The sequence below is a fragment of the Mustelus asterias genome, unplaced genomic scaffold (genome assembly GCF_964213995.1).
Source record: "Mustelus asterias unplaced genomic scaffold, sMusAst1.hap1.1 HAP1_SCAFFOLD_195, whole genome shotgun sequence".
NCBI classification, from domain to species: Eukaryota; Metazoa; Chordata; class Chondrichthyes; order Carcharhiniformes; family Triakidae; genus Mustelus; species Mustelus asterias.
The window spans coordinates 650,496-668,089 of record NW_027590188.1 but is presented as its reverse complement, the minus strand read 5'-3'; the positions used below and the strand labels follow the sequence as shown (position 1 = coordinate 668,089).

The 17,594-nt window shown below is 48.3% G+C and overlaps 1 protein-coding gene across 1 annotated transcript in view; it reads left to right on the top strand.

The window, feature by feature from the left end:
- The window catches only part of LOC144485493 (NACHT, LRR and PYD domains-containing protein 3-like), a 97,267-nt gene extending 83,644 nt beyond the window's left edge, over nt 1-13,623 (top strand). The window contains exons 13-14 of the mRNA XM_078203639.1: nt 6,670-6,837; nt 11,566-13,623. Of these exons, the coding sequence (XP_078059765.1) occupies nt 6,670-6,837; nt 11,566-11,653 (256 nt within the window). The 3' untranslated portion in view covers nt 11,654-13,623. The remainder of the gene's footprint in view (nt 1-6,669; nt 6,838-11,565) is intronic.
- The last annotated feature ends 3,971 nt before the right edge of the window (nt 13,624-17,594 follow it).

Here is a 17,594-nt window from a genome sequence, read left to right as displayed (position 1 = left end):
TGGTGAAGGATTTTTTTAGTGGTGCTCCATCTCTGAATTTACTCAAAATACATACATAACAAAGTGACCACTAACAACAAAGTATAATCCTGTGAAGCCCAAGGAAGCAACCCCACCATGACAACCACCGCTTTCCCCGCACTTTCTGCCGAGCTACAGGCAGGATCTTTACCTCTCCTGTGAGAATTTCAATGACCGTGGCCTTTGTCCTCGGATTTCCTGGATCCTGGAAGGATCCGGCCAACTGCGGGTCCTTTGCACAGATGCTGGAGTTGTCTCTGTCATCATAGCTTTGTGAGGTGCTGGTGTCACAGTCGGAGCAGAAGGGGACCCACTGCCCACACCAGGGGCATCCTGAGAGGAGCTCCCAAATACTGCAGGCAGCCGCACCTCTATCCATTCAGGGCAAACTGGACCCTCCCTGCTCAGCTGGGGCGGTCCTGACAGTGACTCCAGCCACATTTTCCCACCCCTCCCACAGCCCGTGTTCCACAGAGCTCATGGAGTTGGTGAGAACATGCAGGTTCATGTGTATTTCCTGTGGGTGATAGGCTGGATGTGACTCTCCATGAAGGTCACCAATCTCTCTGTGGAGGATGCTATTTGTGCTCATACCTGAGACATGGTAACACTGCTGGCCTGGATTGACTCCTCCATCCTTTGTGTATGGATACACACAGCCTTTGGAAACTCCACCAAATTTTAAAGTATCCTACGCTGCAGCTCCAGTATCTGCTGCATTGTTAAAGACTCCAGTCACATTTCATCTTCCTGAAGCTGACAATGACCTGTCCCCTCGAGAGTGTGAGTGAACTCAGCTATTGCTGCCTCCATCAGCTGCTCGGGTTTGTGTGTGCTCTCCTGTGCTGCCAGATTGTAACGCCTTTGCTACTCGTGTGAGACAGTATCTGCTCTCGTGGAGGTCATGGGGAATAATATGACAGAGCACCCTCTGACGTACCCTCGTCATCTTCAGAGCTGCACGCCTATCTCCCGCTCACCGCGGCTGTTGTTTTGTGTGAGAGTGAAGAATGTTAGACGGTAATGCACATTTCAGCATGTCCTGCAGACTGTTCCTAATGTGGAGATGCCGGCGTTGGACTGGGGTAAACACAGTAAGAAGTTTAACAACACCAGGTTAAAGTCCTAGTTAAAGTTTCCCCTTTGGTTTCCCCAATGTACCAATGTTCCGAGGCATGGTACATTGGGGAAACCATGCAGACGCTACGACAACGGATGAATGAACACCGCTCGACAATCACCAGGCAAGACTGTTCTCTTCCTGTTGGGGAGCACTTCAGCGGTCACGGGCATTCGGCCGCTGATATTTGCGTAAGTGTTCTCCAAGGCGGCCTTCACAAGACACGACAGCGCAGAGTCGCTGAGCAGAAACTGAGAGAACAGAACCTTGTGCATGAATCGCAAAAACCCAGTCTGCAGGTGCAGCAGGTGATCAAGAAGGCGAATGGAATGTTGGCCTTTATCGCGAGAGGGATGGAGTATAAAAGCAGGGAGGTCTTGCTGCAATTGTACAAGGCACTGGTGAGGCCGCAACTGGAGTACTGTGTACAGTTTTGGTCCCCTTATTTGCGGAAGGATGTATTGGCCTTGGAGGGAGTAGAGAGAAGGTTCACCAGGTTGATACCGGAGATGAGGGGGTGTAGCTTCTGAGGAGAATTGAGTAGATTGGGCCTGTACTTGTTGGAGTTTAGAAGGCTGAGGGGAGATCTTATAGAGACCTATAAGATAATGAAGGGGCTGGATAGGGTAGAGAGGGAGAGATTCTTTCCACTTAGAAAGGAAACTAGAACTAGAGGACACAGCCTCAAAATAAAGGGGGGTCAGTTTAGGACAGAGTTGAGGAGGAACCTCTTCTCTTGGAGGGTAGTGAATCTCTGGAATTCTCTGCCCATTGAAGTGGTGGAGGCTACCTCATTAAATATGTTTAAGTCACAGGTAGATAGATTTCTGATCAATAAGGGAATTAAGGTATGGAGAGCGGGCGGGTAAGTGGAACTAAACCACTATCAGATCAGCCATGATCTTATTGAATGGCGGGGCAGGCTCGAGGGGCAAGATGGCCTACTCCTGCTCCTATTTCTTATGTTCTTATAGCCAAGTTCCGCACACATGAGGACGGCCTCAACCGGGATCTTGGGTTCATGTCACACTATTTGTAACCCCCGCAGCTTGTCTGGGCTTGCAGAATCTCACTGGCTGTCCTGTCTGGAGACAAGACACATCTCTTTAACCTGTGCTTAATGCTCCCTCCACTCACACTGTTTGTACCTTTAAGACTTGATTATCTGTAAAGACTGCATTCCAGTCATTATTCTGTAAATTGAGTTTGTGTCTCTGTATGCCCTGTTTGTGAGCATTTCTACATTCCACCTGACGAAGGGGCAGCGCTCCGAAAGCGAGTGGCATTTGCTACCAAATAAACCTGTTGGACTTTAATCTGGTGCTGTTAAACTTCTGACTGTTCCTAACCCAGAGCTCCATGTGACCAATGATGAACACACAAGCACCAGGTTTTGGACTCAGCAGCAGAGCCTCTCCTGTGCCCATCCATTCACTCACTCACTCTCTCTGGATCCACAACCCATCTCCCCATCAGCGATTGCCCACCCAGCCTCCAGGTCTCCCAGCTCCAGCACTGCATCTTCCATTGGCATAAGGATGACACAATCCAGACACTGTCACTCTTGGCTCCTTCTCTGACGCTCTGTGCCCTCTTCTAAAAGCACATAAATTTCCATTGTTACTCACCCATCAAAGACACACACAAGCCTATGGTGCTGCCAGACTGCCCATCATGGGACCACCAGGATGGTCACTCAGTGTCGGCAGTGCAGCAGTCATCTCTGACTGACCGGAATCCTTCACAGAGAGGCTGACATGTTCCTGAAGATTGATGCTGCTGTCTGGACATTGCCAGTGTCTGGGTGGAGATGTTCTTTCCACCATTCCTCTTTCATCCTTATTCACATATCAGCCTGTAAGTTTAACGCTCACCTTGTCAGAACATATCAGGTTATTGATCCTTTTGCCTCACTGCAGCCACGTGCTGCCTGCTCTGGCCCTCGGCAGTGTCTATCCAGACTTGCTTGGGTTGATGTGACAGGTCTCGTCCTCCACTCCTGAGGGAACAGAACCTCCCTCCAAACCGATATATCCATGAGAATTTCCAGGGAAGTGTCAGCGAATTGGGTTTAATCTGCCTTCTGCCATTTCAGCCCTTTGTTCATTAACCAGGGCTCCCTCACTGCTCCCTACAGAGCCTTTTGAAAGTGCGGCTGGCTGCCTTTAAATCTGGTACCAGTATTGCCTGAATGGGGCCTTCCCCTGCAGTGAGTGGTTAAGCTCTGCAATGCACAGGGATTTGGGGGAAGGTGGGGAGATGACACCTAGTGAGTTGCTCATTCGGAGAGTCAGTGCAGACACAATGGGCCGAATGGCCTCATTCTGCTCTGTAACAATTCTGTGATTCTGCCTGTGCTGCCTGAGTGCACGGATTTCCCGAACCTGTCAGATATTAATGTGCCCGTTCTGGCAATAGTGTGGAGTTGGTTAGTTCAGTTGGTTCATGGCCGAGTGAGGGAACCATGGTTCACAAAAGAGGTGGAATGTCTTGTGAAAAGGAAGAGGGAAGCTTATGTCGGGATGAGGAAACAAGGTTCAGATGGCTCGATTGAGGGTTACAAGTTAGCAAGGAATGAGCTGAAAAAGGGGCTTAGGAGAGCTAGGAGGGGACATGAGAAGTTCTTGGCGGGTCGGATCAAGGAAAACCCCAAGGCTTTTTACTCTTATGTGAGGAATAAAAGAATGACCAGGGTGAGGTTAGGGCCGGTCAAGGACAGTAGTGGGAACTTGTGTATGGAGTCAGTAGAGATAGGCGAGGTGATGAATGAATACTTTTCTTCAGTGTTCACCAAGGAGAGGGGCCATGTTTTTGAGGAAGAGAAGCTGTTACAGGCTAATAGGCTGGAGGAAATAGATGTTCGGAGGGAGGATGTCTTGGCAGTTTTGAATAAACTGAAGGTCGATAAGTCCCCTGGGCCTGATGAAATGTATCCTAGGATTCTTTGGGAGGCAAGGGATGAGATTGCAGAGCCTTTTGCGTTGATCTTTGGGTCCTCGCTGTCCACGGGGATGGTGCCAGAGGACTGGAGAATGGCGAATGTTGTTCCTCTGTTTAAGAAAGGGAATAGAAATGACCCTGGTAATTATAGACCGGTTAGTCTTACTTCGGTGGTTGGTAAATTGATGGAAAGGGTCCTTAGGGATGGGATTTACGACCATTTAGAAAGATGCGGATTAATCCGAGATAGTCAGCACGGATTCGTGAAGGGCAAGTCGTGCCTCACAAATTTGATAGAATTTTTTGAGGAGGTAACTAAGTGTGTTGATGAAGGTAGGGCAGTTGATGTCATATACATGGATTTTAGTAAGGCGTTTGATAAGGTCCCCCATGGTCGGCTTATGATGAAAGTGAGGAGGTGTGGGATAGAGGGAAAGTTGGCCGATTGGATAGGCAACTGGCTGTCTGACCGAAGACAGAGGGTGGTGGTCGATGGAAAATTTTCGGATTGGAGGCAGGTTGCTAGCGGTGTGCCGCAGGGATCAGTGCTTGGTCCTCTGCTCTTTGTGATTTTTATTAATGACTTAGAGGAGGGGGCTGAAGGGTGGATCAGTAAATTTGCTGATGACACCAAGATTGGTGGAGTAGTGGATGAGGTGGAGGGCTGTTGTAGGCTGCAAAGAGACATAGATAGGATGCAAAGCTGGGCTGAAAAATGGCAAATGGAGTTTAACCCTGATAAATGTGAGGTGATTCATTTTGGTAGGACAAATTTAAATGTGGATTACAGGGTCAAAGGTAGGGTTCTGAAGACTGTGGAGGAACAGAGAGATCTTGGGGTCCATATCCACAGATCTCTAAAGGTTGCCACTCAAGTGGATAGAGCTGTGAAGAAGGCCTGTAGTGTGTTAGCTTTTATTAACAGGGGGTTGGAGTTTAAGAGCCGTGGGGTTATGCTGCAACTGTACAGGACCTTGGTGAGACCACATTTGGAATATTATGTGCAGTTCTGGTCACCTCACTATAGGAAGGATGTGGAAGCGCTGGAAGGAGTGCAGAGGAGATTTACCAGGATGCTGCCTGGTTTGGAGGGTAGGTCATATGAGGAAAGGTTGAGGGAGCTAGGGCTATTCTCTCTGGAGCGGAGGAGGCTGAGGGGAGACTTAATAGAGGTGTATAAAATGATGAAGGGGATAGATAGAGTGAACGTTCAAAGACTATTTCCTCGGGTGGATGGAGCTATTACAAGGGGGCATAACTATAGGGTTCGTGGTGGGAGATACAGGACGGATATCAGAGGTAGGTTCTTTACGCAGAGAGTGGTTGGGGTGTGGAATGGACTGCCTGCAGTGATAGTGGAGTCAGACACTTTAGAAACATTTAAGCGGTAATTGGATAGGCACATGGAGCACACCAGGATGATAGGGAGTGGGATAGCTTGATCTTGGTTTCAGATAAAGCTCGGCACAACATCGTGGGCCGAAGGGCCTGTTCTGTGCTGTACTGTTCTATGTTCTATGTCTCGAGTGTGATGTAGAATGACGCTAATGTCTGGGTGGAGATGTTCTTTCCACAATTTCCCTCTCATCCTTATTCACATATCAGGCTGTGCTGCACTCACCGTGGCAGAACACATCAGGACATTGATCCTTTTCCACTCTGTAACCACGTGTCTGAAACCTGCTCACCTCCCAGCAATCTCCATCCAGACTGGCTTGTACCGATGGGATAATCTCCTCCCATCCTGAGGGAACAGGACCTCCCTCTGAGCCTGAGCAGCCGGGAGGAGCCCCTCCAGGGAGGAATTAGTGATTGGGGGGAAACCCTTGCTCTGCTTTCTGTCATTTCAGCCCCTCGTTCAATAAGCAGAGCTCCCTCGCTGCTCCCTCCAGAGCTGCTGTTTGAAAGTCCTGCTGCCTTTGGAGATGGTGCCAGCATTGCCTGAACCGGGACTGCCCCGTGCCCAGGCTGCCTCAGTGGGCAGCTCCCCCTGCCTGCCAGCCGTTAATTGTCCGCCTCTGACAATATCACCTTCATAACTCTGCCTATCCTGCCCACACAGACACACCACCCATTTCCAATCCCCATGCTGGGACTTCAGAGCTTCTGGTAAAATCACAGCCATTATCTTCAACCTCACCACAAACTGCATTCCCAAACCACTGACCATCCCATGTCCCTCCCGAGCCACTCCGAGTAAGGACACGGGGATCCTGTGATTGTGGTCCTGTCCCATCATCACTTTTATCATTTAATCACTCCTGTAATTCCAGTTTGTCCTTTCTTTGTTTCTTCCCCAGCCACCCACCGCTGTCACTTCAAACCTGTCAATTCACTGCCCGTTCCCAGTTCCAATGGAAGCTCAAACTTTACCCCTGTTTCTCTCTTCACATGTATTTAGCGAACCTGCTGAGCATTTCCAGTTTATTTATATTTCATTTTCAGCATTGAGTATTTCCTCATTCTACAGAAATGCAGGTTGTGTTTTTGGAATGTCTGATACAATACATTATTATTGTTATTAACAGTATTATTTAAAACACTGGGGATTGAGCCTGATTCCTGTTATTCCTCTCTCTGGTCTCCAGTCTGGATAAGAACGCTCTCACAGATTCTTGTGCTGAGGATCTCGCCTCCGCTCTCTGTACAAAACAGTCACTGAGGAATCTGTACCTGGGATCAAACTCCTTCACAGATCGATCTGTCCCTGCTCTCCGCCGCCTCATACTGACCTGCAGGAGTCTGGAGGTGATCTGGTGAGTGTTTGTGTTAATTTTTAGTGTAACAATTAAAATTTAAATGGATTTAAAATATAAATGTGCCTGAATCTTCCAAGCAGCAGCAATGGTAAGCAGATTGTCGGTATGTTTAAAAATTCTCCCAACCTGAAACTGCTGCATATTTCTCCCAGGATCTTCAGCACTGCGACCCTGGGAGCTCCATCAGAGCAGACAAGAGTCAGGGAAGAGAGAGCACACACCCTATTTACAGCACAGTGACCCCGGGGAACTCCACCAGAGTAGAGTAGAGTCGGGGAAGAGAGAGCACACACCCTATTTACAGCACAGTAACCCCGGGGAGCTCCACCAGAGCAGAGTTGGGGAAGAGAGAGCACACACCCTATTTACAGCACAGTGACCCCGGGGAGCTCCACCAGAGCAGAGTTGGGGAACAGACAGCACACACCCTATTTACAGCACAGTGACCCCGGGGAGCTCCATCAGAGCAGAGTCGGGGAACAGAGAGCACGCACCCTATTTACAGCACAGTGACCCCGGGGAGCTCCAGCAGAGCAGAGCAGAGTTGGGGAAGAGAGAGCACACACCCTATTTACAGCACAGTGACCCCGGCGATCTCCATCAGAGCAGAGTGGAGTCACGTAGAGCGAGCACACCTTATTTACAGCACAGTGACCCCGGGGAGCTCCATAAGTGTTAGTTGATTGTGGGAGTGAATGGGTTGGTGTGTCGCTGGATGAGTGGTTAGTCAGGGAGCTGAGGAGAGGTTCAAGGATTAGTTCTGGGTGTCGGGAGGGTGGTCGAGTTGTATTGTGTTGGGTTGGAGGGTTAATCAGCAGTTTGGATGGTGGCTGGGAGTTGGTAATGTTGTTGGGTGTCTAGTTAGATTTGGTTGCGTGGTCGGAGGTTGGGATTGGTTAATAGCTTTGGAGAGTAGTGGGTTGGGGTTGGTTCTTGAGTAATCAGATTAAGTCAGAGAGATAGTCAAGAATGTATTCAAGAGGCGGCTGCATATAGCACTTGGGGCGAACAGGATCAAAGGTTATGGGGAGAAAGCAGGATTAGGCTTTTGAGTTGGACGATCAGCCATGATTGTGATGGATGGTGGAGTCGGCTTAAAGGGCCAAATGGCCGCCTCCTGCTCCTATCTTCCATGTTTCTGTGTCAGGTCAGGAGAGGGTGGGACGGATGAGGCCAAGTTGGGAGGTTTAGTCAGATTTGTTCAAGGGCTAGTGGGAGGTAGTCGGGCTGGAGGGGAGGGAGAGATGATTTACGGAGTGATAGCCTGTCAGGGGGAGATACCAGCAGCAGCCAGGCCTGTGACACCACAGCTGGTTCTGCTGTGGGACAGGGTCGGGCAAAGAGCAAGCGAGCAGTAGTAATCGGGGACTCGCTAGTTAGAGGCACAGACAGGCGTTTCTGTGGCTGCAATCGAGACTCCAGGATGGTGTGTTGCCTCCCTGGTGCCAGGGTCAAGGACGTCTCTGAGCGATTGCAGGACATTCTTAAGGGGGAGGGTGAGCAGCCAGAGGTCGTTGTACATATTGGTACCAACGACATAGGTAGGAAAAGGGATGAGGTCCTGAAATGTGAATACAGAGAGTTAGGCAGAAGGCTAACGTGTAGGACCTCGAAGGTAGTAATTTCAGGACTACTATCGGTACCACGTGCTAGTGAGAGTAGGAATAGGAGGATTAGGCAGATGAATGCTTGGCTTGAGAGCTGGTGCAGGGGGCAGGGATTTAGATTTTTGGATCATTGGGATCTTTTCTGGGGAAGGGCTGATCTGTTCAAGAGGGACGGGTTACATTTGAACTGGAGGGGGACTAACATCCTGGCGGGGAGATTTGCTCGAGCAGCTCGGGAGTGTTTAAACGAGGTTGGCAGGGGGGTGGGATCCAAAGCAGTAGGGAGACAAAAGAGAAGTTTGAGGACAGCACGGAAGTTAAAGAGAGCACATTAATTAGTAAAGGCAGTGTCAGTAATCCTAGTACCAGACAGATCAGACAGAAGCAAGACAGAGAGCAAGGGAAGTCCAGATTAAACTGCATTTATTTCAATGCAAGAGGCCTGACGGGCAAGGCAGATGAACTCAGGGCGTTGATGGGTACATGGGACTGGGATGTTATAGCAATTTCTGAAACATGGCTAAGGGAGGGACAGGACTGGCAGCTTAATGTTCCAGGGTACAGATGCTATCGGAAAGATAGAACAGGAGGTAAGAGAGGAGGGGGAGTTGCACTTTTGATTAGGGAAAGCATCACGGCCGTACTGAGAGGGGATATATCCGAGGGTTCAGCCACTGAGTCTATATGGGTAGAACTGAGAAATAAGAAGGGGGAAATCACTTTGATAGGGTTGTACTATAGGCCCCCAAATAGTCAGCGGGAAATTGAGGAGCAAATATGTAAGGAGATTATAGATAGCTCCAAGAAAAATAGGGCGGTAATAGTCGGAGATTTTAATTTTCCCAACATCGACTGGGACAGCCATAGTATTAGAGGGTTGGATGGAAAGAAATTTGTTGAATGTATTCAGGAGGAATTTATCATTCAGTCTGTGGATGGCCCGACTAGAGAGGGGGCAAAACTTGACCTCTTGGGAAATAAGGAAGGGCAGGTGACAGAAGTGTTAGTGAGGGATCACTTTGGGACCAGTGACCATAATTCTATTAGTTTTAAGATAGCCATGGAGAATTATAGGTCTGTCCCAAAAGTTAATATTCTAAACTGGGACAAGGGCAATTTTGATGGTATCAGGCAGGAACTTTCAAACGTTAATTGGGGGAGTCTGTGGGAAGGAAGAGGGACGTCTGGTAAGTGACATGCTTTCAAAAGTGTGTTAACCAGGGTTCAGGGTAAACACATTCCTCAGAGTGGAGGGCAAGGCTGGTAGAAGTCGGGAACCCTGGATGACTCGGGATATTGAGGCCCTGGTCAAGAAGAAGAAAGAGGCACATGACGTGCATAGGCAGTTGGGATCAAGTGAATCTCTTGAAGAGTATAGGGGGTGTAGGAGTAGAGTTAAGAGAGTAATCAGGAGGGCAAAAAGGGGACATGAGATTGTTTTGGCAGATAAGGCAAAGGAGAATCCAAACAGCTTCTACAAATACATAAAGGACAAAAGAGTAACAAGGGAGAGGGTAGGGCCTCTTTAGGATCAACAAGGCAATCTATGTGTGGATCCACAAGAGATGGGTGAGATCCTAAATGAATATTTCTCATCAGTATTTACTGTTGAGAAAAGCATGGATGTTAGGGAACTTAGGGAAATAAATATTGATGTCTTGAGGAGTGAACATATTACAGAGAAGGAGGTGCTGGAAGTTTCAAAGCGCATCAAAGTCGATAAATCTGTGGGACCTGATGAGATATATCCCAGGACGTTGTGGGAGGCTAGGGGGGAAATTGCGGGTCCCCTCGCAGAGATATTTAAATCATCGATAGTCACGGGTGAGGTGCCTGAAGATTGGAGAGTGGCAAATGTTGTGCCTTTGTTTAAAAAGGGCTGCAGGGAAAAGCCTGGGAACTACAGGCCAGTGAGCCTCACATCTGTGGTGGGTAAATTGTTGGAAGGTATTTTGAGAGACAGGATCTACAGGCATTTAGAGATGCAAGAACTGATTTGGGACAGTCAGCATGGCTTTGTGAGTGGAAAATCATGTTCACAAATTGGATTGAGTTTTTTGAAGGGGTAACCAAGAAGGTCGATGAGGGCAGTGCAGTTGATGTGTCCATGGACACTGATTAGATGCTCTGACTGTGACTGTTAATGTATGAAATGAGAGGGGAGAGATACAAAATGGTGCACTTGGAAGACTGTGTGTGCAATTCTGGTCACCCTATTATAGAAAGGATATTATTAAACTAGAAAGAGTGCAGAAAAGATTTACTAGGATGCTATTGGGACTTGATGGGTTGAGTTACAAGGAGAGGCTAATAGACTGAGACTTTTTTCCTTGGACCATAGGAGGCTGAGGGGTGACCTTTTGACATCTATAAAATAATGAGGGGCTTAGATCAGCTCGTTGGTTGATATCTTTTCCCAAAGGTAGGGGAGTCTAAAACTAGAGGGCATAGGTTTAAGTTGAGAGGGGAGAGATACAAAAGTGTCCAGAGGGACAATTCTTTCACACACAGGGTGGTGAGTGTCTGGAACGAGCTGCCAGAGGCAGTAGTAGAGGCGAGTACAATTTTATCTTTTCAAAAAGCATTTAGCTAGTTACATGGGTACGATGGGTATAGAGGGATATGGGCCAAATGCGGGTAATTGGGATTAGTTTCAGGGTTTTTTTAAAAAAGGGTGGCATGGACAAGTTGGGCCTGTTTCCATGCTGTAAACCTCTGTGACTCTATGAGTGGGTCTTGTCAGATTGTGGGAGGTGGAGTATGGGGATCAGTGGGAAGTGATTGGGGGACTCGGTTGTGCTATTCAGGTATTAGCCCAGGTGGTGAGCTGTCTAACATTACCTGAGTAACTATCCAGGTAAACTTTGTGGATCTGTCCCAAGTATCTGACTCTAACTGCAGCAGGGGAGTTCCCCAATAGTAGTTAATACCTCTGGGACAATTCCCAGGTCGATCAGTGCGTCAGGACATCCACAGGGTCCCGATGCTCATCTTCGGATGTGTGTCTGGCCTCTTGCGATCCAGAGACCAGAAGATTTGTGCCATTAACTCCAGTCTCCTGTTATTTACTCTGTTGTTCAATCTGTTTATTTCCTGTTTCATCTTTAATCTGTTTCAGGCTGGAGTGGAATCAGTTCAGTCCAAATGGAGAGAGACAGCTGGAGTCGCTGCGGGGATCCAGACGGGGACTGAGAGTGACAGTGTGAACATTTCAATCTATAAACATTGCTGCTCCACCGGTTAAGGGTGAAATCCTGAATTGTGAAGATCTTCGACAGCTCCTTCCAAACCCTTCATTCCTGCCCCTCTCCCTCCCTATTCCATCAGCCCCTCCAGCCTGGCACTGATTTCCCTGCTTCCCTGGTTTCCCAGCTGGAAAACTGTTGTAGTTTTAGTCTCCACATTGAAGGAAAGTTTGCTGCAAACCATTGTTTAAGCAGCAATGTGTTGTCAGTGTTCTCAGCAACAGAGACTTCAACCTCCTTTCAAAAGGGAGCAGCAGAGATCATTCTCCAGAGAGAGAACAGTGTGTGTGTGATTCTGACAGTACCCAGCAGAGGACAAATCTTCTGGTCTCTGGATCGCCAGAGGCCAGACACACATCCGAAGATGAGCATCGGGACCCTGTGGATGTCCTGACGCACTGATCTACCTGGGAATTGTCCCAGAGGTATTAACTACTATTGGAAAGAGTTTCCTTTCTGTCTCTGTGAATGAATTAAAGACTCCACCAGCCTCTCCTCAAAACCTCTTTCACTATCTGGTGATTAAAGTGACACAATGCCACCATCTGCTGGCGGCTCCCAGCTACTGCAGGCGCTGCTCTCTGTGAGCCTCAGACAAGTTCAGTAAGTCCCATGTCTGCATCTGGGAACCGGTTACTGCAGCGTGAATATTGAACAATATTGACAGGGATTGGAGTTTGCAGCAGGAACCCCGGCTGGTGAATTAACCCTTTTATCACCAGACACTGTACATGAACTCTGTTCCCTCATTCCCTATGGGAGATATTGTCTGGAGATTGTAGTTGGGGATGATCTCAGACTGTAATGTGTACATTTGGTGCAGTTATCAGACACTAATTCCATTCAGAATGGGAGTGGGTAAACTCTGCTGCACTCTGTAATTCCTGTTTCCAAGATAACACACCTGCACCTATTTCCAGACACACAGGCACAAACTGACACCCACACACTCTCAAACACACACACACATACTCACAGGCATAGAGAAACACACTCTCACAAACACACACACCCAGACACTTGCACACTCTTACCCATGTACTGATAGACAGAGAGACTTACAGAGAGAGAAACACAGAATCTCTCTTAAATACACACAACACGCAGCCATCCACCCACAGAAACACACATCACAAACTACAAGCAATAAACTCATGCACGACAGCGGTTAATGACTTCTCAGCACCCCGTAACCAAATTAAATTTAAGTTGGACAAAAGTGATAGCATTTCCTCTGAAACCGACATCCCGAGAACGAAAGCAACACAGGAACACTGGCGCAGCATTGCACAGGATCAGAGCCTCGGAAATGCAGTTTCCTCTTTCCTTGTTCCTTATATCTCACTGAGCAGAGGCAGAGCGAGAGCATAGAAAGGTAGAATTCACAATTTCACTCTGTCCCTGCACACTCACCTCAGCTTTATTTAATTTCTGAATGTATGATTTATTTTGGATTATCCCAGAGATCTCAGGACAGATGCATGATGTCAGATATTACCATTATTTATCAAACTGTTTATTTTACCGTGACAGATATTACCTGGTGTTTGTCAGATTGTTGCTTTTCATCCATCCACAGTTGCAGATGCCGGTGCTGAAAAGTGGGTAGATATTCTACACCATTAAAAGCATCACATTGGAACAGGGAAATTCTTCAAAGACTATGAATTAATCACTTTCAAATTAGTATCATTTCTTCAGAACAAACTATTCATATCATCTATTATTTCAATTTAAACTAACTTTATTGTGTTGTCTGGTCTGTGCTAGTTTTAACTGAATACTGCTCAGTATGTGACATTATCTGTGTTATCGAGTCTTGGAAGAGAAAGGGTTAATGCTGCTGCTCTGTAATTGTAATGGATATTCCTAATTTTATCATCTGTATATCTGTAGTTATTTACAATTAAATGCTTATTGGTTAATTAGTTAAATGCTAATTGTGAATCATTGGAATGCTGAAACTAATACGTACACAAGCTAATAAAGAGCGGGGGACTGGTGTAAATAATTGTGTAATAATAATAGTGTAAATAGTGTAAATGCTAACAGTGAGCGTGAAACTGAAAAGACCATAAGATACAGGAGCAGAATTCGGCTATTCTGCTCATCGAGTCTCCTCCACCATTTAATCACGGCTGATAAGTTTCCAACCCCATTCTCCCACCTTTCCCCCATAACATTTGAACCCCTGACCAATCAAGAACGTGACTATCTCTGTCTTAAATACACTCAATGGGAGAGAGAGTGAGCAGAAAGTGAGGGAGAGGGTCGGTGAAGAGCGAGTGAGGGGGAGTGAGGTTGAGGGGAGGTGGTGTGAGGGGAGAGCGCCATGGGAGATAGAATGAGGGAGAGAATAGGTGAAAAAGGGGGGAGGGAGATTGTGAGGAGGGGTGGGAGAGTGACGGGAAGATAGCGCATGAGGGATAAGAGAATGAGGGGAGTGTGGGGGAGACGGGGAGGAGAATGAGGGGAAGGGTGAAGGGGGGAGATAGAGGGGCTGGAGTGAGGGGGGAGAGTGGAGGATGAAAGTGAGGAGGAGAGAGTGTGAAGAGAGTGAGGGAGAATGAGAGGGCGAGTGAGGGGGAGAGAGTGAGGGGGAGAAAGGCACGGAGTGAGGGGGAGAGCAGGTGAAGAATGAGGGAGGGAGAGGGACAGGGAGAGAGCAAGGGGAGAGGAACTGACGGGGAGAGAGTGAGGGGGAGAGTAAGTGAAGGGCGAGTGAGGGGAGAGCATGAGTGGGAGAGAGGCTGATGGGATGGAGAGTAAAGGGGAGTGTTCGAGGTGGGATAGTGTGATGGGAAAGACTGAGGGGGAAGAGAGTGGAGGGACTGAGGTGAGATAGTGTGAGGGGGAAGGGAGAGAGTGAAGATGAGAGAGTGAGAAGGGAGGGCGAGAGGGGAAGTGTGAGGGGAGAGAGACTAAGGAAGGGATAGTAAAGGGGAGAGTGTGAGGCGGGAGACTGAGGGGGAAGAAATTGAGGGAGGGAGTGAGGGGAAGGGAGAAATTAAGTGAGGAGGAACGTGACTGGGAGGGCATGAGGGGGACGAGACGGGGAGTGAGGAGGAGAGAGTGAGGGGAAGAGAATCAGTGGGAGAGAGAGTGGAAAAGTGAGGGGGATGGAGGGTGAGGGGGGGAGAGATCGAAGGTTCGAGAATGTGGGGAGCGAGAGAGAGGGCAAGAGTCGGGGGAGAGAATGAGGTGGAGGAGGAGGGAGGGGAAGAGAGGGAGAGAGTGTGCAGGAGAGGGGAGTGTGTGGGAGAGTGGACGAGGGAGAACGGTGTGGGTCTCATTATTCACTCACTTTCCTGCAGTCCTTCCCCGCTGCTCCCTCTATTTGCTTTTGTGTTGAATCTTGTAATAATGTTGAGGGAAATTCCAATATGATTTGTTGTTTTAATGGTGGGGGGAGGGTGGAAGGGGCAGGGTCTGGGGATCACTGGTTCCCTTTTCCCCCTCACTCCTTCCAGGGGGAACTGTTCTCTGTCCCCGAGGTTTAATGCAGCCTCTGTGACTAGGCCTCAATTCAAGGCCTAATCTCAGAGGGCCCTCAGAATGTCCTTTTGTATTTGCTTCATCCCCGAACAGTGTCAGTGCTGAAGTGGGAGAACTCGATGGTTAAAAACAAAATAATGCATTTAATTCAGGATGTGATTGTGGGTTTTCCTGCTCTCTCTCTCTCTCTGTCTCCCATCGTTCTCCTCTGATTGTGAGTTATTATGAGAGAGAGACAGAGAAATGGCAAATGGAGGGTAACAGTGAGAGAGAGGGGGAACGGGAGGGTAACAGAGCAGTTTGCTTGTGGGATCTTGCTGTGTGTATTTTCCCTGCAGCCTATCCTGCTGGGAGACTGTGGTTCCGTTCCCCAAATTCAGTGTACTGATAGCTGACTGTGATTGCTTCCATCTCCCACCACTGCCTCCAGCCTCATTTCTCAATGTGAATCAGTGATCAACACAAACAGTGGTCACAGGGTGACATGATTTAAAATGGTCAGACATAAAATGTGCAGCAGCCACTTCAGGGTGGGATTGTGGATTTTCCTGCTCCCCCTCCCACTGTTCTCTTCTCATTCTGAGCTTTAAAACATGATGCACAGCGTACATCATTATTTTAAACGGTCAGACAGCAACTTATCAGAGAGAGCACTTCATCCAGATTCACACTGAGATAGAGAAACAGAGCAGAGATCAGGACAGATTATCCAGAGCAGGAGAGGGAGGGGTGCAGAGATTGTGTATTGGATAGGTCTCGATCTGGGGGGGAGAGTGAAAGAGACAGAGAGGGGGGCGGGGGTGATAGAAGCTTCATTGCTGAGATTGAATATTGATATCGAATGAGGGAGATTCTCAGTGTTGGTGTGGTTTGTAAAATGAGTCAGAAGGACAGCTGGAGGTGGGGGTTAAACGCAGAGGGAGAGACACAGATCAGGGAAGGGATGGGGGAGTGGGGAGCCTCCCCTGTTTCTTTACAGCCCAACCTCTGGAGTAAAGCCCCCACCCACTCCCCCCACCAAAAATGAACAAGAACAAAGAACAATACAGCACAGGAACAGGCCCTTCGGCCCTCCAAGCCCGTGCCGCTCCCTGGTCCAAACTAGACCATTCTTTTGTATCCCTCCATTCCCACTCCGTTCATATGGCTGTCTAGATAAGTCTTAAACGTTCCCAGTGTGTCCGCCTCCACCACCTTGCCTGGCAGCGCATTCCAGGCCCCCACCACCCTCTGTGTAAAATATGTCCTTCTGATATCTGTGTTAAACCTTCCCCCCCCCTTCACCTTGAACCTATGACCCCTCGTGAACGTCACAACCGACCTGGGGAAAAGCTTCCCACCGTTCACCCTATCTATGCCTTTCATAATTTTATACACCTCTAATAAGTCTCCCCTCATCCTCCGTCTTTCCAGGGAGAACAACCCCAGTTTACCCAATCTCGCCTCATAACTAAGCCCCTCCATACCAGGCAACATCCTGGTAAACCTGTACTCTCTCCAAAGCCTCCACGTCCTTCTGGTAGTGTGGCGACCAGAACTGGACGCAGTATTCCAAATGCGGCCGAACCAACGTTCTATACATCTGCAACATCAGACCCCAACTTTTATACTCTATGCCCCGTCCTATAAAGGCAAGCATGCCATATGCCTTCTTCACCACCACCTTCACCTGTGACGTCACCTTCAAGGATCTGTGGACTTGCACACCCAGGTCCCTCTGCGTATCTACACCCTTTATGGTTCTGCCATTTATCGTATAGCTCCTCCCTACATTATTTCTACCAAAATGCATCACTTCGCATTTATCAGGATTGAACTCCATCTGCCATTTCTTTGCCCAAATTTCCAGCCTATCTATATCCTTCTGTAGCTTCTGACAATGCTCCTCACTATCTGCAAGTCCTGCCAATTTTGTGTCGTCCGCAAACTTACTGATCACCCCAGTTACACCTTCTTCCAGATCGTTTATATAAATCACAAACAGCAGAGATCCCAATACAGAGCCTTGCGGAACACCACTAGTCACAGGCCTCCAGCCGGAAAAAGACCCTTCCACTACCACCCTCTGTCTTCTGTGACCAAGCCAGTTCTCCACCCATCTAGCCACCTCCCCCTTTATCCCATGAGATCCAACCTTTTGCACCAGCCTACCATGAGGGACTTTGTCAAACGCTTTACTAAAGTCCATATAGACGACATCCACGGCCCTTCCCTCGTCATCCATTCTGGTCACTTCTTCAAAAAGCTCCACCAGGTTAGTGAGGCATAACCTCCCTCTCACAAAACCATGCTGACTATCGTTAATGAGTTTATTCCTTTCTAAATGCGCATACATCCTATCTCTAAGAATCTTCTCCAACAACTTCCCCACCACGGACGTCAAGCTCACCGGCCTATAATTACCCGG